The 22,107-nt window shown below is 38.9% G+C and overlaps 1 protein-coding gene across 3 annotated transcripts in view; it reads left to right on the top strand.

Annotated features, from left to right (window-relative positions):
- GAF1 (Polymerase/histidinol phosphatase-like protein) overlaps window positions 1-22,107 on the top strand; it is a 190,355-nt gene that overhangs the window by 49,846 nt on the left and 118,402 nt on the right. For 2 of the 3 annotated variants that reach the window (XM_089391722.1, XM_089391720.1), the window contains exons 2-6: window positions 10,392-10,469; window positions 10,715-10,795; window positions 13,915-14,069; window positions 14,245-15,317; window positions 15,986-16,561. In XM_089391722.1, coding sequence (XP_089247848.1) covers window positions 10,392-10,469; window positions 10,715-10,795; window positions 13,915-14,069; window positions 14,245-15,317; window positions 15,986-16,561 — 1,963 coding nt within the window. The remainder of the gene's footprint in view (window positions 1-10,391; window positions 10,470-10,714; window positions 10,796-13,914; window positions 14,070-14,244; window positions 15,318-15,985; window positions 16,562-22,107) is intronic. The other variant, XM_089391721.1, reaches the window with a different exon arrangement.

Below are 22,107 nucleotides of genomic sequence, written 5' to 3'. Positions count from 1 at the left end.
CCAATCAACACAACATAAATGGTTGTAAATAGCAAAGTAAAAAAGAACATATATAGCTGAAATTTGAATCTGAAATGTCACAAGATATGGACAGTTGGAAACTTCATATATAACGTCAAGATGAAGTAGAAGTGCATACCATAGCCTTCTCTTATTGTTAGTACAAAAACTCCAACTATCCAAAAATCCCTAGCTAAGGTAAATCATCAAACCCTAGCTCAACCAAGAAGATCCAAGTGCAAGAATCTCTCCAACACAACTTCCAGAGCAAGATGTCTGTTATGAATAAATATATAAGAAATAATATAAAATAATGTAAATGATAATAATCATAAATAATGATTAGTTAACTAGTAATGAGGTTGAAGAGGCATGTTTAAATGAGACATGACTGTCCATGAAGAGACACTTGCTTGATATATAAGCAAGCCTCTCGTTCTCATTGTAAATCATTCTTATTCACACATTTTATATATAATATTTGTATCCTCATGGATATCTTTATATTCCAAGTCTTCTGGAGTAATTAATTTGTAGAAGGAACTTTGTTCGCTTCAATGTCCTTTTTTCTCTTATTCATCACATACTCACCCTAGGGTTTCTTGCAAACCTTAACTCCAATCTCCAAGGGATAAACCCTAACCCTAGAACTCTAAGATGCTTCAAGAAACCCTAGGGAGAGAGAGAGGTATAAGTGAAAAATTTAAGAGAGAGAGGAGTAAGTGCGCATTGTCTTCTCTTAGTCGTATCTCATCACAATAAGGAATACAATTGAGTAAATGAATATGTTGTGGAAAGACTCTCCCTTGCCTCTATTTGTATGAAAGGTAAGGGAGACCAACAATACTAAGTGGCCCTAAGCCTTTACAGACAACCTATATGAGTCCTTGTAGGCCACACAAGTGAGATATCTACTTTAGAGTAAAAGTGTCATGCTTTGATGGCGATATCGTGCTCAATAATGACTGCAAGGTGATGTAGCTACATAGGGAAAATTTACACCATGCATCATGAGCCTCCACGAGTTCCATCTATCCTTGAAAGCAATGTATTCCACTAAGTTAGTTATCCTTGCAAAAGCGTCGTCGAAGCCTCAAGCATCCCCAAGTCATCTCCAATATTCAAATAGGAAATAAAGTTTCTAGATGCCAACTAGGGCTTTAAGCCTTCCTCCATGATGCATAATGCTCCGCATCCCTTATAGGGTCTCTCCAAACAAGTGGCTCCTCCATGAGGCCTCAATGAAGGGTGTCCACCAAATTGCCAAGGAATCTCCAACGTTCAAGGGAAGAACATCAAGCTTGCAATCAACTAAGGTCAACCATCCATTGAGCCAACAATCCCAGTTGTGCGTATCCATCATGGGACATCTTTCATGCTACAATCCATCTCGGACCATCCAAGGGCTAAACACACACCATGCATGCCAAATGTCATGAAACACCCCCAAATGTAGTGTAAATACTTTTGGATTAACCTGAAGTCTAATAGAGATGAAACCAAATAATACCAAGAACTTAGTTTGATTCGTGTTAAAGTAAAAAGTTTGCCAAAACCTCAATAAAAATATTCATTTCTCTTATCCCTAAGAATTCAAATCACTCCTCTTTTGATGAATTCAAACCAATTTCCTTATGTAACTCTGTCTATAAATTGATGTCCAAACCGCTAGCTAATCGCATGAAGAAGATCATATCAAGATCATATCAAATCATATAACCCTAGAACAGTTTGGTTTTCTACCAAATAGACAAATCCAAGATGTTGTGGCAATAGCACTAGAGTGCTTACACGCTATTAAGACTCACAGGGCGCAAGATTGACTGTTGAAAATTGATCTAATTAAAGCCTATGATTGGATTGAATGGGAGTTTCCGAGATTGATCTTGCACAGAGTAGGATTTGCACACAATCATATAGAATGGATAATGGCTCACATCAATTCGACTAATCTGGCAATCTTGATAAATGGCAAGCCATCTACTTTTTTTTCAAATCTCCAGGGGTCTGAGACAGGGTTGTGCATTATTGCCATTATTGTTCATTCTGGTCATCTATGGGTTTAGCAAAGGGATTAAGGCAACATTTGAATCTGGATTGATCGCTAGATGCAGGGTTACTAGTAACATTAGTGCAACACATCTTTTGTTTGTAGATGACGTGCTTTGCTTTTGCCGTGTGGTCATGCTAGAATGGAGGTCGTTCTTTCAGATCCTCTCCAATTTTGAGAAAGCTTCAGGTTTGGTAATGAACAAAGAAAAATTAGAATTGATTTCTGATAGAGTGGATGAGGAGAATACATTGGAAATTGCTTGTCTATTCGGAGTTAGAGTGCGCCCAATGGAGGATGGATTTCAGTTACTGGGCTTTAACCTTAAGCCAACTAAGTATATGATTTCTGATTGGAATTGGTTAATCAGTAAATTTGAAAGTTAGTTGTGACAATGGGAGCACAAGTGGCTTACTATCGGTGGTAGACTAATAATGGTAAAAACCGTCCTTCAGTGCATCTCAGTCTACTGGATACACCTTTTTCTCCAACGCAAGGTGTTATACAAAAAATCGACACCATCATCACTAGATTCTTATGGTCTGGTGTTGGTTGTAGCAAGAAAATACACTTAGATAGTCTGGAGAAAATCTCTAGAGGCGAAGCTGATGGTGGATGGGGTATTAGGAGCAAAATGTCCTCCAATCAATCTAGCATTGCTGACCAAAAACCTTTGGGGAGTCTTCAATGGCTCAGGTATTTGGAATTTGATAATCAAACAAAAATACCTTAACAACTTGGTCCTAGAGGATTGGGTGCAATTGGGAGCTCTTGAAAAACATAATGGATCGTATGTTTGGAGAAGCCTGTTGAAAGTTAAGCTGTGGATGTGTGGTAATCTCAAATGGGAGGTCGACAGGGGTGACAGGGTGGCTATTGGACTGGACGCTGTAAAAGGAGTGGTGGGTGATCATTCCCTTTCGCCGAACCTACTACATTTCCTCCATGGTTCTGGTCGTTCATTTCTTATGCATATTGGCATACCCAACCTATCCCCTCTAGCTTCTCCATCCTGATTGAGTTCCTTAGACTTGAACATTCCGACTTCTCACATATGGGAGTGGGAGCTATATAGAATCAAACTCTGCCAAGTTGGTAACCTGTTATAAAAAAACTATGATCGACTCACATGGGATGGCATGTTATCGAATGGTAACATTTCAGTGATGGAAATATACGCCTACATCACGCATGATCTTAGGTTAGTGGCTCAGTTTTCATGGTTGCCCACACTGTGGAAACATGCTACTCCTCTAAAACTGAAATGCTTTTTATGGCTTGTTCTCCACAACATAATTCTCACCTGGGAGAATCTGTACAAAAGGGGATTTTAGGGTCCTAGTATTTGTCCTATGTGTGGGAATGCAAGTGAAGAGACGTTGCACCTTTTCCTATCATGCCCCTTTTCCAGAGAGATCTGGTTCTTAGTACTGCACCATTTTAATATCAATATGGTGATGGACTATTCCTCTATCGAAGTTTTCCTCGCAAATTGGATGTCACAGCAGAAGGAATTCCATATGCTTCCTCTATACATCTTATGGGGTATTTGGTGAAGCAGGAATGCATGCATTTTCCAACATTTTATCCCTAACACTCGCAACACTAGCCTCAGGATCCCGATTTACTATCTTGATATTGGGCCTTGCAGGCAAAAATCCTATAGAAGAAGTTGTGTATACAAAGAGATAGATTTCTCAGCTCCAGTGGGTTTTTTCGATGGAGTCTCCAAGGAGGGAGAATGTGGATGCATCGCCTATATTGTGTTAAATCCGTGACTATTCTATCATTTCTACTGGTCTGGGGGATTTGGTTCCAATAGCATGGTTGAATTGGTGGCTTTGTTGGGGGTCTTGTGGTGTGCTTCTTGGTTGGCCATCGAAGAGATAAACATCTATGGAGACTCCAGATCTGTCATAGAGTGGGGTCAGGGCAAGTCTTCCTTTAGAGCTCCCTTTCTCTCAAATTGGATGTGGTTAATTCACTCTCTTATGGCTTTGTTTAAATTGCATTTCCTTCTCACACCTTTAGAGAGTAGAATGGGGAGGCTGATTTGCTATCCAAAAGTGGAAGCTCTGTTTTGCCTGGGGCAATCAGTTATAAGATTTTGGATAAAGGAAATGTCTACTGTTTTTTTTTTCTCTATCTATAATGTATGGCTGTGCTGTGGTATTTTGTGCAGGTCTCGCAGGCTCTGCTTTTGCAAGATTCTATCACACATATAATGTCAAGGTTTTGCATATCGACTGCTTAGAAGTACATCTTAAGGTTTTCTTGATCATATGCTCTCTGTTTCGGTTTGGAGGGACTGTTCTTCCCTTGCCTCATGCGATTTGTAACGATGTATCAACTTTTCGGAAGGTTTTTTTGGCTATATGGCACTATCTAACGAATGCATGTATTGCAGATAAAGGAGCTAATGTAACTACCTTTATATTAATAGAAGACAATTGTTTTTTTCTTTTGAAAAAAAAAATATAAATAGATACAACCTTATTATTCCAAATTTGTTTGACCTTATAATAATCTTGAATATCCTTGTAATTTGCAAAATTCACATTGACCACTGTAACTCATCACGTTTAACTCACTAATTCACGTCAATTGTTGTAACCTATCCCGCTTAACATGCGTCAACTCTCTCTTGACTCATAACTTGCATGCACATCATCATATGGCTTCGACCCTTTCACAAAGTACAAAACACTTACTGGTTGCATCCCTTAATCGAATTGTTTGCGTTGATCACCCTCTTGTATTGACAATATAAAACTTGGAATTGTTAGTAACATGTGGGTTGTTTTATCGATGTGTTGAATATCCATTAAAAATTGTATCAAATTTGTATTAAAGTTCAGCGAACCTGAACTAGAGTTTTTAGATTCGTTTGAATTTGGATTTGATGCTTCAAATCTGGCGAAACTTGTGACTTAGATAATGGCACATCAAGAAGTTGGACTCACCCCTCTAAGTGACCACCTTACATTAGCTTCCATGTACGATGCCTCATATTTTGTGAAGTTGCATTAGAATCCATGACATTGCATTGGGATCCATGTACCTATTTTGGATCATATCTATAGACATTGGGATTTGTGCCATTTTCTTGGCAAACATGTCAGTACATTGAGATTTGTGATAGTGCACCAATGCCACATCATTACAGCTACCACATGGATTGCTTTGAGAGGGATCCCTCGCCCAATTGGATGCATTTCTCACAGATTGGCATGATTATTTGCCCTTGGGCCACATGTAGGGGTTTTTCTGGGGCATTTGAAGAATCTTAGTAGCTGGTTACATAGGGTCATATGCTATGATGGTTACAGATGGCATGGTAGTTGACCGCCTTCATTTGACTAAGGAGCGCCTTGCTTGAGGAGCCACACATGCCACATAGCATGGGATTCTCCATATGACTTCCCACATGTGTGAAGATGATGTCACACCACTGGATGTGATTATGTCTTGTTTTAATCACTTCCTCACTCTTAAGAGTTGGTTGTAGGGGTTCTCTAGCCTTGGGCCCTTGTTTGACCATGTCTTTGCCTATTTTGAGGTCTTTTGACCACCTTGTAGGAGGGCACACTAGTTGCCCTAGACCCACAAATATGAGAGTTAGTTGTATCTTGGACCTACTTTGATGGGTTCTGTTGTATTTGAGATGGTGGATGGGCTTTTTGTGCACACCTATTGTATTTTACTTTATTATTTGACATGGGCCACTTTTATTTGCCATAGTTTGAGCAAAGAACATTGTATTACACTTGTATCGAGCAGGACCTTTTATCTATATAAGGAGAAGGTTATCTATATAAGGAGAAGGTCTCACTCATTTTTATCACATGATCTAGTTACCCTAGAGCCACATGTGTGGGAGTTAGTTGGATGTTGGATCTCTTTTGAGGGTTAGTCTTGTATTGGAAATGGTGTATGGGTCATTTGTGCCCACATATTGTATTTTTCTTTATTATTTGACTTGGGCCACTTGTATTTGCCACTCTTTTTTATTTGTTGGAGATCAATGAGAAAACTAGCTTGAAGAGCTATCGAGCATCTATCATTTCCCTAAGTGTTATTTGAGATGTTGTTCAAGGGGTAGATTAGGACATTTTGAAGGTTTGTTGGAGGACAAAGCTACACCAAGGCCAAAGAAGGGCACCATGGTTGACTTGGAAGGAAATGCTAAGGTATAGATCTCTTACCTTCACCTTTGAGCATTAGAGTTTTTGCATCATTGCATTAAAGTAGGATGTGCAATGGCTCCCCCTTCTTGCTTCGACCATTCTTTAAAATCTTCTTGTTGTACTTGTTCATCATCAATTGATTTCCCCATCCATCCATGTAGAAGGCCGAGTTACTCTAGATAGAACTTGCCGAGTTACTCTAGATAGAACTTGCGGGGCAATCCTCTAGGTGCGATGAACACTATCTCATTTTAAGCCCTAGATCTCACTTGGATCTTTTCATAGAGACTCCATAACCTCTAAGGCATTGGTCTATCACTTTTCTTCAACCAAAAACCTAAAATATTTCTTCTTTTTCCCTTTTTTTGTTTTGTTTGCACAACCTAGGTTTAATTGCTAAATTTTGAATCTAGGTTGATTCGATTCATATGCTTTTCATGTTATATCATATCATAGGTCTTGTTGTTGCTAGTGATTCTTTTCATTGTTTGTAGTTTGAGCTAATAGGGGTTTAAATATTTTATTAGCTCTTATCTTTGGATTAAATGCTAGGTAGTAGAGTAAACTCAATCGCTCGATCTCCACCATTTGTTGAGTTATTTTACTTGGAAATGTTTGGTTTTATTCCTTTGGACTTGTTACCCTCCAAAATGGGTAACCCCACAATAGAATTTTTTTCTCCCATTCTTTGGATCCAGCTGACCAACCATGCAACCCTTGACAACAACCACTAGTTGATGACGTGTTGATATATCTTCGCCATCTGCATCGGTCATATGCTTGTCACCCATCCTGCAAGAACACATGGATGAAGGTGGCTTTCGATCAAAAGGTACTTTATTCATTTTGCAATCGGGTGCTTATGCTTGTTTGTATTTGGGAATTTGATATGGATTATGAGGTGACTTGGAAGAAGGAGGGGTTTTGACCGCCATCTTGTTCCTTCACCTTAAATGGGTGGTTAATCTTCGATCCTAGTCCAGTGGGACCTCCCCTAATGGCCCAATGGGTGTAAGAGGGGCACAACTTTGGAAGTCCTAATTGAGATAGTGTAGTTCCATCTATCCCCACTCCATACTTACCACTTTCCGTCTTATATCATGAGCCCATATTTCACCTCCATTCTTCGGGTTCAACTAACCATTGGTTCTTTGGGATTTGGCACCCATACATCCTCATACTTGGGTAGGGATGAACTTTGCCCTGGGAGGTCGATGCAACTAAAAGAAAAGAACGAGCATATCATTGATTCTTTGGGATTTGGCACCCATACATCCTCATACCTGTGTAGGGCTTGAAACTTTGCCCTGGGAGGTCGATGCAGCTAAAAGAAAAGAAAGATCATATCATGGCCACAAAAAAAATAAAAAAAATATTAAAATGCAAAGGATGGCAGGGACATACACATTAGCATGAGCTCTACCTCACTCATTATGGCCATTGCTCGGTTCTTGAGCACATGTTGCTCCTATATCTTAGAAGGAACCCTTGCTTGTCCCAACCCTGATCTGTAGTGAACTGCCTCATCATTAAGGGGTAATACAACTGCTATACATCATTCAGAGCAAGCTCTAACCCTTTGAGCTATGAGTAGTAATACAAAGAAAAATCAAGAAAAAGTAAAAGGCGCACAAGAGGGGTGGAAAAACAAAGGCTGAGGTGGTATCTCATGCATCCGATTGCTCCCTCCTCACATCTATACACTCAGTATGGATTGCCATCATGCTAGTCCCTTTGACCATGGCACTTGGCCATGAAGTCTTCTCTCCTTCGTACCATCATTATTCACTAACACCTATCAATTGTGTTAAATTATGAAACTAGGGTTAATTCCACTTTGGACAGCTCATTTGATGAAGATATTTGTTGCATTAAATTCCTCTCTTCAAGAGGACCAAAATCGACCTAAAGATCACCCATTTTGGACAAGCAGAAGTTGGAATGGTAATTTATTCTCACTCATATAAAACTGTTAAGGTCGGCCTCACATTTATGTAGGCTCAAGATGCCCATTCGACTTGTCTTTTCACCCACTCGGATTGGTATAAATACAAGAGACATCACACCTCATTTGGAGCATCTCATCAACTCAACACACATCATTCTCTCTCCTTTTGATTGGTTCGTACAGCTCAGAACTACAGGGTCTTTCTTCACACGTGTGGCCTGAAAGGAGGATAAATTTCAGGAGGCCAAAGTCTGTAACTTTAATGCACTTTGTCCAAACGTTGACCTGCGTTGACTTGACTTTCTGGGCAGTTTCTGAGTTCGATTTTCTGGGAGAAATTCTGTTTGGGCAGGCCGAGTTCATTGGCACACAAACTGAGGAAATCAGTTGACTTTGACTGTGTTGACATCAGACCTGCAATTAGGGTTTTGCAGCAGACTTTGACCAAGTTTGAGAAGGAATTTTGGGACTGTTTTCAGGGCACTTTGACCAGCTCATCAGGCCGCAATTTTTGACTGTTGACCAAGCTCAGTTGGAGGACAGTTGACTGTTGACCGTTGACTGCCGCCGCTGCTGCTGTCATCTTTGACCAGAATTGACTTTTTTCAGATTTGACTATTGGAGGATATTTTTTCTTTGGTTGGCATTCTTGAATATTGGTTATTGTCATTGGATATTTCAAAGTTTAACTTTGACTCTTGGATGATGTACTCTTTGCTGAACATTTGAAGACAATCTAATAGAAGATTTGCAAGGGTTTACCCCCTAGTGGGGTTTTTCCCTGGTCATTGACCAAATATTGTGTCTCTTGCCTGTTGGCTGTCTTTCTATGTGCATTTGTTTATTTGTTCTATCTACTATTGCTCTAGAGAATTGAAGAAGAGAAATTGAGAAATTGAATTCTATTAAATATGGTTGCAGCATAGAACAAGTGATGAAAAATTAACAAATTGAAGGGTGCTCATCTATATACGCATGCTAATAAACCTGTGTCAAGCACGAGTGAATACTGTATGTGCCCCTGTCATCAATTGGTTGAAGGTCCATCTGTATTTATGTTCTACTGTTACGTAATGGATGTTGTAGCTGCAAAGTTTTCCTTATGTTTGTGTAACTCCACTCCCATCATGTGTTTGAATGTTTGTTGCTCTTATATGAATGAATATTGAATAGTGGAGTATTTGGTGTACTACAACATTGGCCATTAATACCTCTATATTTTCCATTTTGCTGATGATAAAATTCACCAGTCAACTATAATTATCTCAGAATATTGTTTGTTGGTAGAAATCATTTTGTAGAAATTAGGAAAAGCTGGAAGCATGAAATAAATTTGTAAGACTCGTGATCTGAAGGTTCGATAGGCGAGATAGGTTAGAAGGACTTTCATCTATCTTTCATTTGGTCATCCATGATTCCATTATAGATCAGATATTATAAGTTAATTTTATTAATATCCACAAATGACCATAAAAGTAGGTCAATGGGACTAAAAGTAAAATGTACAATCCGGCAGTGGCAAATTGTGGGGGTGCTGGGGCAAATCTTAGAAGCTAAAGGATGAAGTATACAAAAATAAGCTATATTAGAGAAGGTGCAATTCTTTTAAGGATCTATTAAATTTTGGGTAGAGAATTTAGCTCTGAGCTAAACTTGTATGTGGGGTCACAAATGACATTCTTTAATATTTTGGTATTTTGGAGGTTAGAATTTTGTAGTAAATAGCATTGTTCATGTTTATTGAGTGATGCATTGGATACCAGGACCAAGTCTTCTGGTTAATGGAGTTGATCTGGGTCTTTTCCTGACTAATGACTATGATAGATGAGATCTAATCTAGTTCTCATTGTCAGGAAGCTTTGATTAGTTTCATTTTCTAGGCATGTTACAGTTAAGTTGAAAGCTTCAATGCAGAGTTCTGCTAGCTTCATATAATTAGGAAGTTTAGCCTTCTAAATAATCAGGAGAGCCTTTTACTTTAAACTGTCTTTCATTTGAGTGTGTTTAAGCTTTACGCTTTTAGGGAAACCTCCCAATAAAGAGCCATACTGTTATGCAACAATTGTAAGCAAGTCAAAGTGCATGGATGAGGCTTCTAGAAAGTAGAAAGTTTAACATTTTGATTTTCGTTCAGAAATTGGAGTATCTAATCTAATGGGCCTGTTTCTTAGAAGCACTCTTATGGATGGTTTTTTATTCTGTGCAGGTAGACCTGATATCAGTAGACTTTGGCGAGAGGCTTCCATTTCAGATTAAAAGGGCCTCTGTTAAAATGGCCATGGAGGTTTGTCCTATAAATTCATTCTTGTTTTAGTCAGATATGAAATAAATATCTTTAAGTTGTGGTGCCTTTATCTTTTTGATACTAAGGTCTTGCATGCTTATGCTAACCCAGTTTGAAACAGTCAGAAACAGCAAGAGAATGTAATAGGAAAAAGTAAGAAATGCAGAAATCATTTTAATTTGTTGAGTTAGGGTAAGAATTGTGAAAATTATTTTAATTTGTCAAATTTGGCTGTCTGTTTCCAGCGTGGAATATTTTTTGAAATCATGTATTCACCTGCCATTTCAAATTTTCGTTCGAGGAGGGAGATGTTTTCAAGTGCAAAGGTAAGTCTTGTTTTAGTCTATTTTTTTAGGTCAATGCAAAGCTTCAATATGGTGAAACTTAACCCAAGATGAATACTTCTTTGTTGCTTTCCTAGTTGGAAATATGACTTTGTTCACAAGATATACGAGGAACAATTTCATGTTGAAGAGGGTTCTGTCTCATTAGTTTCAGCAACTTTCTTAAAGTCAAAGCAAGTTCTAATGACTGACATCTAGCTTTCTTGAAATTTAAATGAACATTGGTTCATTTGCAGCTCTAGAAAACTGACACATTATACTCGAGGAACATGCTTGTTGTACTCGAGGCAAAATACCCAGACTAGCTATTAAACAAGAGTTGAAAGATATGGAAATTAAGTTCATACATTTCCAGCTTGTTTAAATTATCATACAGCTGAGAACTTATGCAATCCTTTCAACTTCAGAGGTAATCGATTAACAAAATGTAATGCTTACTCAAGAATTTTGCTAGGTAGTGAAATGAGAAAAAGCCTTGAAAATTGAAATGAAGACAATACAAAACATAATATGCTTGTGTAAAAGAAAAAGGGAAGAAAATAAAATAATTGGTGGTTAGAACTGTTTAGTGGTTATGTAATTGCACAATGCTATGTTTAAGAAGAAAAACAAATGTAAATAGGGAGGAGAAGGAGGTGGCCTGCCTCCCTCACGATCCATAAAGTATATTGTGTTCTCAGTCTGTTTACTGCAAATTTAAGTTTTGCAGAGGATCTTATTTATCTTGGTTTTGATTGTCCTGTGGGTTTTGTATTTCGATGACTATTGTAGTATATACTGCTGCTCAGCGTCTGCATCAGTTTATTTCTGTTATGCTTTCATACTTCCATTTTTTTCTTTAAGAGTTGTTATGCTAAAGGTGAAGGTGTGGTATTCTTGTCTTGGTTTTGTATTTCCACCATTATTCTATTATGCACTGCTGCTCAGAGTCTGCATCAAATAATTTTAATTATGCTTTCATACTGGCATTTCTGTCTCTAAGAGTCGTCAGTATGAAGATGAAGGTGTGATATTCTGGTCATCAGTCTAACTAGCAGTTTGTTTGCTTTTAATTGGTGTTAAAATTAATCGTAAACATGGGAAGTGTACCGTTTCTCCTTTATGGTCATGGTAAATGCAGCAACTTGAGTTATCTTTGCCTGATGATATTTGTTGGTGGATGAAGGGATTGTCTTCTAAGGACATTATTTATCTGATGCGCTTGGCCATCTTATCTGATGGATACATGTAGCGTTGTCCATGGCCTTATTCTGGTCATCAGTCTAACTAGCAGTTTGTTTGCTTTTAATTGGTGTTAAAATTAATCGTAAACATGGGAAGTGTACCGTTTCTCCTTTATGGTCATGGTAAATGCAGCAACTTGAGTTATCTTTGCCTGATGATATTTGTTGGTGGATGAAGGGATTGTCTTCTAAGGACATTATTCATCTGATGCGCTTGGCCATCTTATCTGATGGATACATGTAGCGTTGTCCATGGCCTTGTACCTCCAAAAGTTATTCAAGAGAGTCTCAGTGAGAAAATAATTCTCACCACTAAGCAACATCAGAGTATGCATGGCTCAAGCAAAACTGTGAGCCAGTCTTTGTGTCTCTTATAAGAAATGCTTCAGATCAAAGACTTGAGTTCTAATGCTTGGTTTGGGAGTGTGTGGAATATCAAGGATTTGAGTGCTGTACGAATTTATGACTAGAGTTTAAGTGCCAGCAATATTGCAGAGTTGATTTCAGGGATATGTCTTGCACAGTAATGATCTTGCCTTCTCCATGTTTGATTTAAACTGTGAACAGGCCTCTCCTTTATGTGCACGAACTGCAGATAAATTTAAGGTTTATTTTCAACTTTTCTAAGTATATTGTATTAATGATAGAGAGGGCCAGCAGGTGGCTTATTTCTATGTTATCATAATTGAGAAATGTGAAACAGATACAGAATGAGAAAGAAGGGCCAGAGGATTTTTGGATAAGAAAATGCAACAGAATGAGATTGTGGGGCTATTGGTTGTATTTGACTTGCATTGAGGGCTTGAATCACTCCCCATTATGGTGGCCAAAACTGTTACATGTTGGTGGACTTTGGCCAAGTCAAGCATTTTCTTTGAGTGCTAATGATGTGAATCATGATCAAAGGGGGTTACATTCTCACTTTGAGAATCTGTTTGTGAAAGGGTGATTATAAAAATGAGTGCGAGAATAGAAAAATACATGCTTTTATTTTCCATTTTCCTCTTTTCAATTGCAAATAAAGGTTTAGAGTGGGAAGCAAAACCAAAGTCATCCTTATTATGAGTAAAAAATTATGAAATCAATGTTTCTAAAATAAACTTTCTGTTAAGAGAATTCGTTGTTTAATTTGAACTAAGTGGCAACAACACCAGCTGCTTCTAATTTCAAACGCGTGTGCTCCTCTTGACATTTTGTTTAAAGTTAAACAGTTCTGATTGTACATCTAGAATATAGATGTTGTCAGAGGTGATGAAGTTGAAGACCAATGAAAATTGATGTAGAAGAAAAGAGTAATTTTATTGTTGCAGATTGTTTCTGGAGAATTTTTGGTCTGTACTTTAGATTCAAAAAGGAAGTATTTATGATATACCATTGACAACCAACATTGGTCAGTGGGACTAGGAAGCATAGCGACATCCACCATCAAAATCAGAAATTTGTGACACCACCATTGATTTTTGAAAATAATTCTTAATGACCTACTTCACTGAGACATTTATTTTCCAAGGAAAACCGTGGGGATCTACTCCCTCTTCCCCAGAATATTCAGATTCAGGGTCTCTCAACCACCAGCCACTATATGGCTGGTAACCCTGAGGGATTTGACTGGATTTAAACCTGTTGTGACCTATGGCCTCCCTGTCGGCAACATGCCTTGGGTGGATGGTTCAACTGATTGAGCTAACTCTTGGGACTTTTCTTCACTGGTACCTGCTACACAATATCTATATTTTTTTACAGTAAAATCTCTGTTGATTATAAAATATTTGTTTATCAGCTTTCATGTTGAGAGTTGAACTTTGTTACTTAGTTTTCACTTGTGTAGGTGTGAACTGTGCTGTTAATTACATAATATATCAAGAACTTGATTGGCAGGTGTTGATAAACTATACACATGGACGGAATATAATTGTCTCTAGTGCAGCTTCCCGTGTAAATGAACTGCGAGGCCCTAATGATGTTGCCAATATGTCTACTCTGTTTGGTCTATCGATGGAGCATGCCCGGGCAGCTGTTTCAAAAAACTGCAGGTATGAATGGGTTCCAAGTTTGTTTCAATGACAATGATGGAAAATGGATTTTGATTGTAAATAAAAGTTCAGTGGTTTTATTTGATAAAAATCCCACATGTTTTCTGATAAAATGGTTGTTATTTTCCTCGTTTTCATTTTCCCCTATAAATGTGAACAAGAGACTGTAATGCAGGACTGTAATCCATCATGGATTAACTCGTAAAAAGTGTTACAAGTCGGCAATTCAAGTAGAGAACCATTCACCTGATGGGATCTTTGGTTCAGACACAGCGTGGTTTAATGTATCAGAAGTTTGGGATCCTATCTCAAGTGGGGATGGGGATCTCGTTCTGAAAACAAATCTAGTTGAAAATGTGCAGCCTAATGATAAAAAGGGTCCCTCATCTAGGGCAAAGAAGAGGCGTCGAGCATCTTCTAGTCAGAACACAGGTGTTTTAGTACATAATGACAACAAAAGGATGGGATTAAATGCAAGGACATCTACTTGTGGGCTACAGCTAAACAATTCCACTCTGCAGACAGCCAACGTGGCAAAGAAGAGCACAGATGTAACTATTTCAGACGGTGACACAGTCATGGAAGAACTGAAGTCTAGAATGAAAAATATGGGTATACCACATACTACTCCATATGGTGTTCACAATTTTAATATTCCTGATGATGTGGAATTTTTGGCAGTTAATAACAATGCACACCAGTTAGTTTCTAATGGAGTTACATGGGTGACAGAATATAAGTCAAGTGCAGATCAATGTGTGACTCAGCAGTCATCTATAGCGAATTGTAATGCTGATATTGATCCAGTAAATGGTACTGGTATTAAACCTCCAGGCCTATCATTCAATCGTGATAAGGGTCCATCAGTAACTGTTGTTCATACTGATGCTTTGCGGGTGTGCAATGACAATTCATTACCATCTCATGATATCAATGGCTTAGTTGGTATTAGATGTGATAATATTTCTAATAGTAACACACAGATAAAGCTACCGGAGTCAAAAAAGCATGACAGCACCATTGGCAGTGTGATGGAGCAAGTGATTCAGGTTTCAGGTTCTGTCATGCATGTGGATGGCTTAGAATCCAGAGAAAATAGGAGGCTTTTCACAGAACCAAGCATACTCCAAGGAGATTTGATCTCAGATGATGCTTTAACGGACACAACAATGTCAGCAATGGGTGCCAAGGAGCTAACTGCAGTTTGTAGTAATGGTGCTTCAGAGATGGAACTTGATTGTAAAACTAGTAAGTGGGTTGTAAAGCAGGCTAATTATGTTTTTGAGAATATATAGCTTGAATTTGAGATTTTATTTTACCTTCTGTCTTCCCTTTACCCACACACACATGTAGTAGATCTGTCTTGATTTTTTGTCTTTTTAAGGTTTGGTGTTTTTTTTTTGATATTTGATCTAAGAATAAATTTCATTACATTGGAAAGCTTACATACTTTTTATAAGGTAGAAGACAAATTTGATCACTATTAGCATTTGCTTTTGCATGATAGTGGAGAGCTTGGTTAAAGTCCTAAAGACTAAGGCATCAGTAGTAATAACGGAAATTTGACTCTATTTGTGTTTAAGCATTTGTGATACATAATTGATAAAAAAAAGTTGCTCATCCATATAGCAAAGAAGAGTCGTTGAGCTTCATCTAAGATTGCATCCATATCTTCTAGTCATAGCACGGGTGTTTTAATATAAAATGACAACAAAAGGATGGGGTTAATCTTTAAATACAAGTATATCTATCTGTGGTGTACAGGCACTGTGGCAAAGCATAACACAAATGTAACTATAGTGTATTTCAGATGCTGACACACCCATGGAAGAATTGAAGTCTAGATTGCAAGATATTGATATACCTCATGCTACTCCCTATGGTAATAACAACTTAAACTTTTGTAAATGTGACAGAATTTTTGGCGCTTGATGACAATGGACAGCAGCTAGTGCCTCGTCGAATTACAGAGGCAGCACAAGATAAGTCAAGTAGAGATCAACAAGTGACTCAACTGCCATCTGTAGTGAATTGTAATGCTGATGTTGATCCAGTAAATGTTACTGGTATTACACCTCCAGAACCGTCTTTCATTGGTGATAAGGGTCCATCAGTAACTGTTCATATGGATGCTTTGCAAGTGTGCAATGAGAATTCTTCACTGTCTGATGACATCACTGGCCTAGTTGATATTAGAAGTGATGATCTTTGTAACAGTAACCCACAGGTTATGTTACCAGTGTCAAATATAAATGATAACCTCATTGGCAATATGATGGGGCAAGTGATTCTGGTTCCAGGCTCTGGTGTAACAGAGGATGGCATAGAATCCAGAGCAAATAAGAGGCTTTTCACAGGAACAAACACACACCAAGGAGATTTCATCTCAGATGATGCTTTAATAGATGTAACAATGCCCTCAATGGGTGCGAGGGAGCTCACTGCAGTTTGTAGTAAGGGTGCTTCAGAGATGGAACTCAGTTGTAAAACTGGTGAGTGGGTCTTCAAGCAGAGGCTAATTACCTTTTGATGAATAGAAAACTTAAATATGTGATTTTATTCTATCTTCCTCCTTCCCCTCAAACACACACACATATCTCGTGTACTTGCTTTAATTATTTGTCTTTTTAAGGTTTGGTGTTTTTTTAATGATTGATAACTGCTCAAAGAATGGATTTTATTACATTGCAAAACTTACATACTATTTTGTTAATTTCAGATAACAATTGTATGTTCTATGCTTAAGAGTAATTTTACTTCAATTTTCTGATTAGCCCAATATCAATATCCAGATTAGCAATTACATCAACATGATAGTAAAATGCAGATATAACATAAACAATAACAGTAGAAGACAAGCCAAGACAAGAGGACACAAGATACAGCACCAGCCAGGGACAAACCCCAATGTGGAGAACCCTTTGATCAATTCTTCTTATTATTCTTCAAAAGTTCAGCAGAGAGAGAGAGAGTACAATATGCAATATTCACTTGCCCAATCATAGTGAAATCTGTCCCAACAAATAGCCGAACAAATAGCCGTTACAGAAAGCCCTAATCAGAAAGTCAACGCTGGTCAACAGGGTAGAATTTGACCTCCAAAACAGCTCGGTCAAACTTGGTTAACTTGGCCTCCAACAGCAAGTCAAATCAGCCCAAAAACAGTTCGAAAATATCCAGTCAAACCTGGTCAACGAAAGTCAACGCTACAGTCAAACCATTCTGCAGTGAACGCTGGCCAAACAGTACGGTCCGCCTCGTTTCCATTGATCCCAAGTCAATATCAACATCCTAGCATAGGTAGTATGGTATTACACGATGCGTCCATCGATAGAACTATGGTCCTTATCCTCATTTCCCTACCCATTGGCTAGATGAGAGGTACTTCCCATGAGTCCCAGACTGCATGGGTAGGATGTACCGGCAAGAGAATGTGAACCACTCATCCTATGCATATATCAACATGGGGTATCACAGGGAAAAGTGAACCACGCACCCTGTACATCGCGCACCATTAGGGGAAGGTGAACCACTCACCCTATGGTCGCTCCTCGCTCCAAGAAGAACCCTAAGCCCCCTGAAGCTCCCAGATCTCAACATCCATCTCATACGAGACCCTCATAAGAGGGTCTCTCCACGACTCCAAGTCATTCATGAAAGGTTAAGAATTTGACCTTCCCCACGGGTTTCGTAAGAATATCTCCAACTTGATCATTAGTCCCAATATGATGGAGCCTTATTGCTCCCCTTTGTACCATATCTCGGATAAAGTGGTACTTAATATCAATATGATTGGAACGGTCATGAAACATGAGATTCTCAGAAAGACAAACCCCAGTTTGGTTGTCGTAATAGATCATGGTGGTATCCAACGCATGCCCAAACAACTCATTAAAGAGCTTCCTCAACCAAACAACTTCATAGGAGGCCATACTAGTAGCAATGTATTCAGCCTCAATGGTGCTCAAAGAAACCGACTTCTGCTTCCTGCTCATTTTGGATATCGAAGCAGAACCTAGAGAGAAGCAACATCCAGATGTGCTTTTGTGATCCACCACACTGCCAGCCCAGTCTGCATCAGAGTAACCATGGAGCCTCACATTCCCGACAATGTATCTCGTTCATAAGTGATTGTGCTCCAGAGATATCTCAAGAGATTCTTGGCAGCAATCCAATGTATGTGATGAGGCTCGACCATAAACTGACTCAATGTATTCACTGCAAAACATATGTTCGGACGAGAGTTCACCAAGAACATCAGGGCCCCCACGAGTTGACGATACTCAGAAGGATTTTCCAAATTGAGCCGAGCAACACTTTCACATAACTTCTTGAAGTTAAGTTCCATCAGAGTAGTCATGCCACATGGACTTGCAGTCCACCATCCCAAATCTTTCAAGTAGCTTCACGATGTATTTTCCTTGAGAAAGGAAAATTTGACTTGGTTTTTGCCAGACCTCCAACCCTAGGAAGTAATGCATCAATCCTAGGTCCTTCATCTTGAATTCGGAAGCCTACTCCCTCTTACATCGATGAATAAGAGGGTCTGCACATGTCAGAAAGAGATCATCCACATAAAGTACCAAGACGAGAGGTCTCTCATTCTCAACCTTAAAATAAAGGTCAAGATCAACTTCACTTCTTGTAAATCCTTACTTCATCAGATACCTGTCGATCCTCTCATACCAAGCTCGGGAGCTTGCTTCAACCCATAGAGGGCTTTCTTTAACCTGCATACATGTGTTTGACGATCTTGAACTTCGAACCCCTCAGGTTGTTCTACATAGATTTCCTCCTTAATTGAACCATGTAAGAAGGCGGTCTTGACATCCATCTGATGTAGATTCCATCCTTGCCAGGCAACAAGGGCTATAATCGAACTGATGGTGGTATATCGGGCAACAGGTGCAAATATCTCATCTTAGTCCACACCTTCCTTTTGAGAGAAGCCTCAAGCAACAAATCTAGCTTTGAACTTTTCAACACTTCCATCAACTCCATGTTTGATCTTGTGATCTTGTAGAGCCATTTCGAGGTGACAACGGATTTGTCCTTGGGTCTAGGGACCACATCCCTGACATCACTCTTCATAATCGACTCATACTCTTTGTTCATAGCATCCTTCCAAACTTGGTGCTTTACAACTTCTTTGAATGTGTAAGGCTTAGATTGAACAATGGTGCTCATTGCAGTTAAGTACCCTTGGTACCTATTTGGCTTCTTACTTTCACGAAATGTCCCCCTAGTTGCAACATGTCTCTCGACATCTTCGAGAGTTTCCCTAAGCCATGAGGGTCTCCTTTTTGAGGAGGAGGGCACATGAGGGTTGGATCAATGGGATCCATTGGTCCTTCGGCATTGGGCATCGACTCATCCTGCGGTTCTCCTTGCTTTCCTGAATCTGCTTCTTTGTCCTTCCTTACAATAGGAAGGTTACTAATCTTCCCAAGGGTAGCATCCTCATCGAAGGTGACATCATGACTTATCTTCACTTCTCTTTGACAAGGCACATCGATTCTATATGCCTTAGAAGTTTCACTGTAGCCCACAAATGTTCTTTTCTTCCCAAAAGCATCCAATTTGCTTCTCTTTTCTTTAGGCACATGAAAATATACGGGGCTAACAAAAATTCTAAAGTAAGAAACATCAGGTTTCTTACCGGTGAAAACTTCTTCGGGAGTTTTGGAGTCCAACGCTTGATGAGGGCATCTATTTTGAACATACATGACAATGTTTGCAGCTTCGGCCCATAAGAACTTCGGAAGGCTTTGATCATGAAGCATGGCACGAGTGGCTTCTATGATAGAACGGTTCTTCCTAACACCATTTTGCTCAGGAGTATATGCGGTTGCAATCTCCCTCTTAATGCCAACTTCTCTACAATAATTGTTGAACTCATTTGATTCATACTCGGTTCCATTATCGGTCCTCAATATTTTGATCTTCTTCCCAGTTTGATTTTCGACTAAAGCTTTGAAAGAACGGAACCATGAGAATACTTCGTCCTTCTTCTTCAAGAAAAGTATCCAAGTCTCGCAAGAGAAATCATCCATAAAGATAGCATAATATAAATATCCTCCCAAAAGGTTCACAGGCATCATACCAAATAGATCAGAATCAACCAATTGCAATATGTCGGTGGTCTTGTTATCACTGGAGTGGAATGGTCCCCTTGTATGCTTTCCTTCGGCACACCCCTGACAAACACCTTCATGTTCTACTTTAAATTTGTGCATACTTGTCACCATCTTCCTCACATTAGGTAGAGCCTTATAATGTAGATGGGCAAACCTTCGGTGCCATAATTCGGATTGAAGTGATGTGTTGCAAGACATAGTTCCCAATGGACTTCCTCCAACTTGATATAGGCTAGCAACCTTGAATCCAAGTGTAAATGCATCTTTGAAATTTTAATTCCACACACGTACCTTTCCATCGATGAATGCCACCTTGAATCCTTTGCCCTCCATTGCCGAGATAGATACCGGGTTCTTCTTTAGATTGGGTACATATAGAACTTCTTGTAGATGAATGGTGTTACCTTGATCAATTGAAGAGTAACATTCCCAACTCCCTTCATGGGATAGGTGGCATGTCTCCAAGGATAATTTCCAAATTTGTATCATTTTCAATCAGATTTGAAAGAGCTTCCTTATATCGAGTGAAGTGCCTTGAGGCACCACTATCAATCAACCAATTTCCCAAAGTGTCTGGAGGAGATGCAGTAGAGAGGGCATATATAAGATAAAGTTCTTTTTGCTTGTTATCAACAACATTAGATTCATCATACCTGGAGTTTCTTGATCTCTTGGGAGGGTGACCATTTCCATGTTGAGTAGCAGGAGCATTCCTTTTTCCTTTGTTGTTGAATCTGCCATTCCTTTGATTGTTGTTGCCCCTGAAATTGTTGTTGTTGTGGTTGTCATCATCATGAGGTGTATCCCTTCTATTAGGACACTCCCTAGCATAGTGGCCAAACTTGTTGCAAATGAAGCATCTTCCCTTCCTTCCATTTTTGAAACCTAGTCTTCCTTGACATTGCTTCTTTGAACCTGCATTGTTCTTTTTTTTAGCACGAGCGAAGAATGCAGTAGGATCATTCCTATTTGAAGGCATATCTAGTTCCAACATCCTTATTTCTTTTTGAGAACACCTAGTCAACTATTCTTCAAACCTTGGAATCTTGTTGTTGTTAAGAATAGTAGTATTGAACACGTGCCATTCATGAGGGAGTCCTCCAAGGGCAATGAGAGTAAGCTCCCTATCGGAAATAACTTCTCCAATCGAAAGAAGATCATTTTTTATCTTAGTAATCCTCATGAAGTAGGATTGAATATCTTCATCTCTTCCCTTCTTTATGTCCTTCAATTTGTTCTTGAGAAAGAGAACTTGGTTTGCATTGCTAGCTTTGAACATGCCAACCGACCTGTCATAGATCCTTTGATGTGTTCAAATCAGAGATGTAAGCAACTAAATGCTTATGAATAGAATCCCCGATGATCTTCTTTGCTTTGAATTCACCCTTCTTGTACTTTGTCTTAGCAACAACCAGTGCATTAGAAGTAGGTTCAGTAATCTTTCCCTGCACATAGTCCATAACTTCTTGCTCTTCTAAAGTCAAATCAAGAGACATCTTCCATGCATGATAATCAGACTTATCATGAAGCTTGTCATAGACTTGAAGTAGGTTGTGGAGGCCATTGAATCTTGTTCTTGATCAAAGGATCTCAGTGATTGCTCTTTTCACTTTTGCTTGGGTTTTGTCTTCACCTCAGCTGTGATACCATGTCAATTTTAGATAACAATGGTATGTTCTATGCTTAAGAGCAATTTTACTTCCAATTTTTTTTTAGCCCAATATCAATATCCATATTAGCAATCACATTAACATGATAGTAAAATGTAGATAGAACATAAACAATAATAGTAGAAGACAAGCCAAGACAAGAGGACAGAAGTTATGGTACCAGCCAGGGACAAACCCTTTGAACAATTCTTCTTATTATTCTTCAAAAGTACAGCAGAGAGAGAGCGAGTA

This window comes from Pinus tabuliformis, chromosome 1_1, assembly GCF_031772625.1.
Source record: "Pinus tabuliformis cultivar Carrire ecotype Pingquan chromosome 1_1, CPIR1, whole genome shotgun sequence".
In the NCBI taxonomy this organism is placed as follows: domain Eukaryota; kingdom Viridiplantae; phylum Streptophyta; class Pinopsida; order Pinales; family Pinaceae; genus Pinus; species Pinus tabuliformis.
This window is presented reverse-complemented; position numbering and strand designations above follow the sequence as displayed.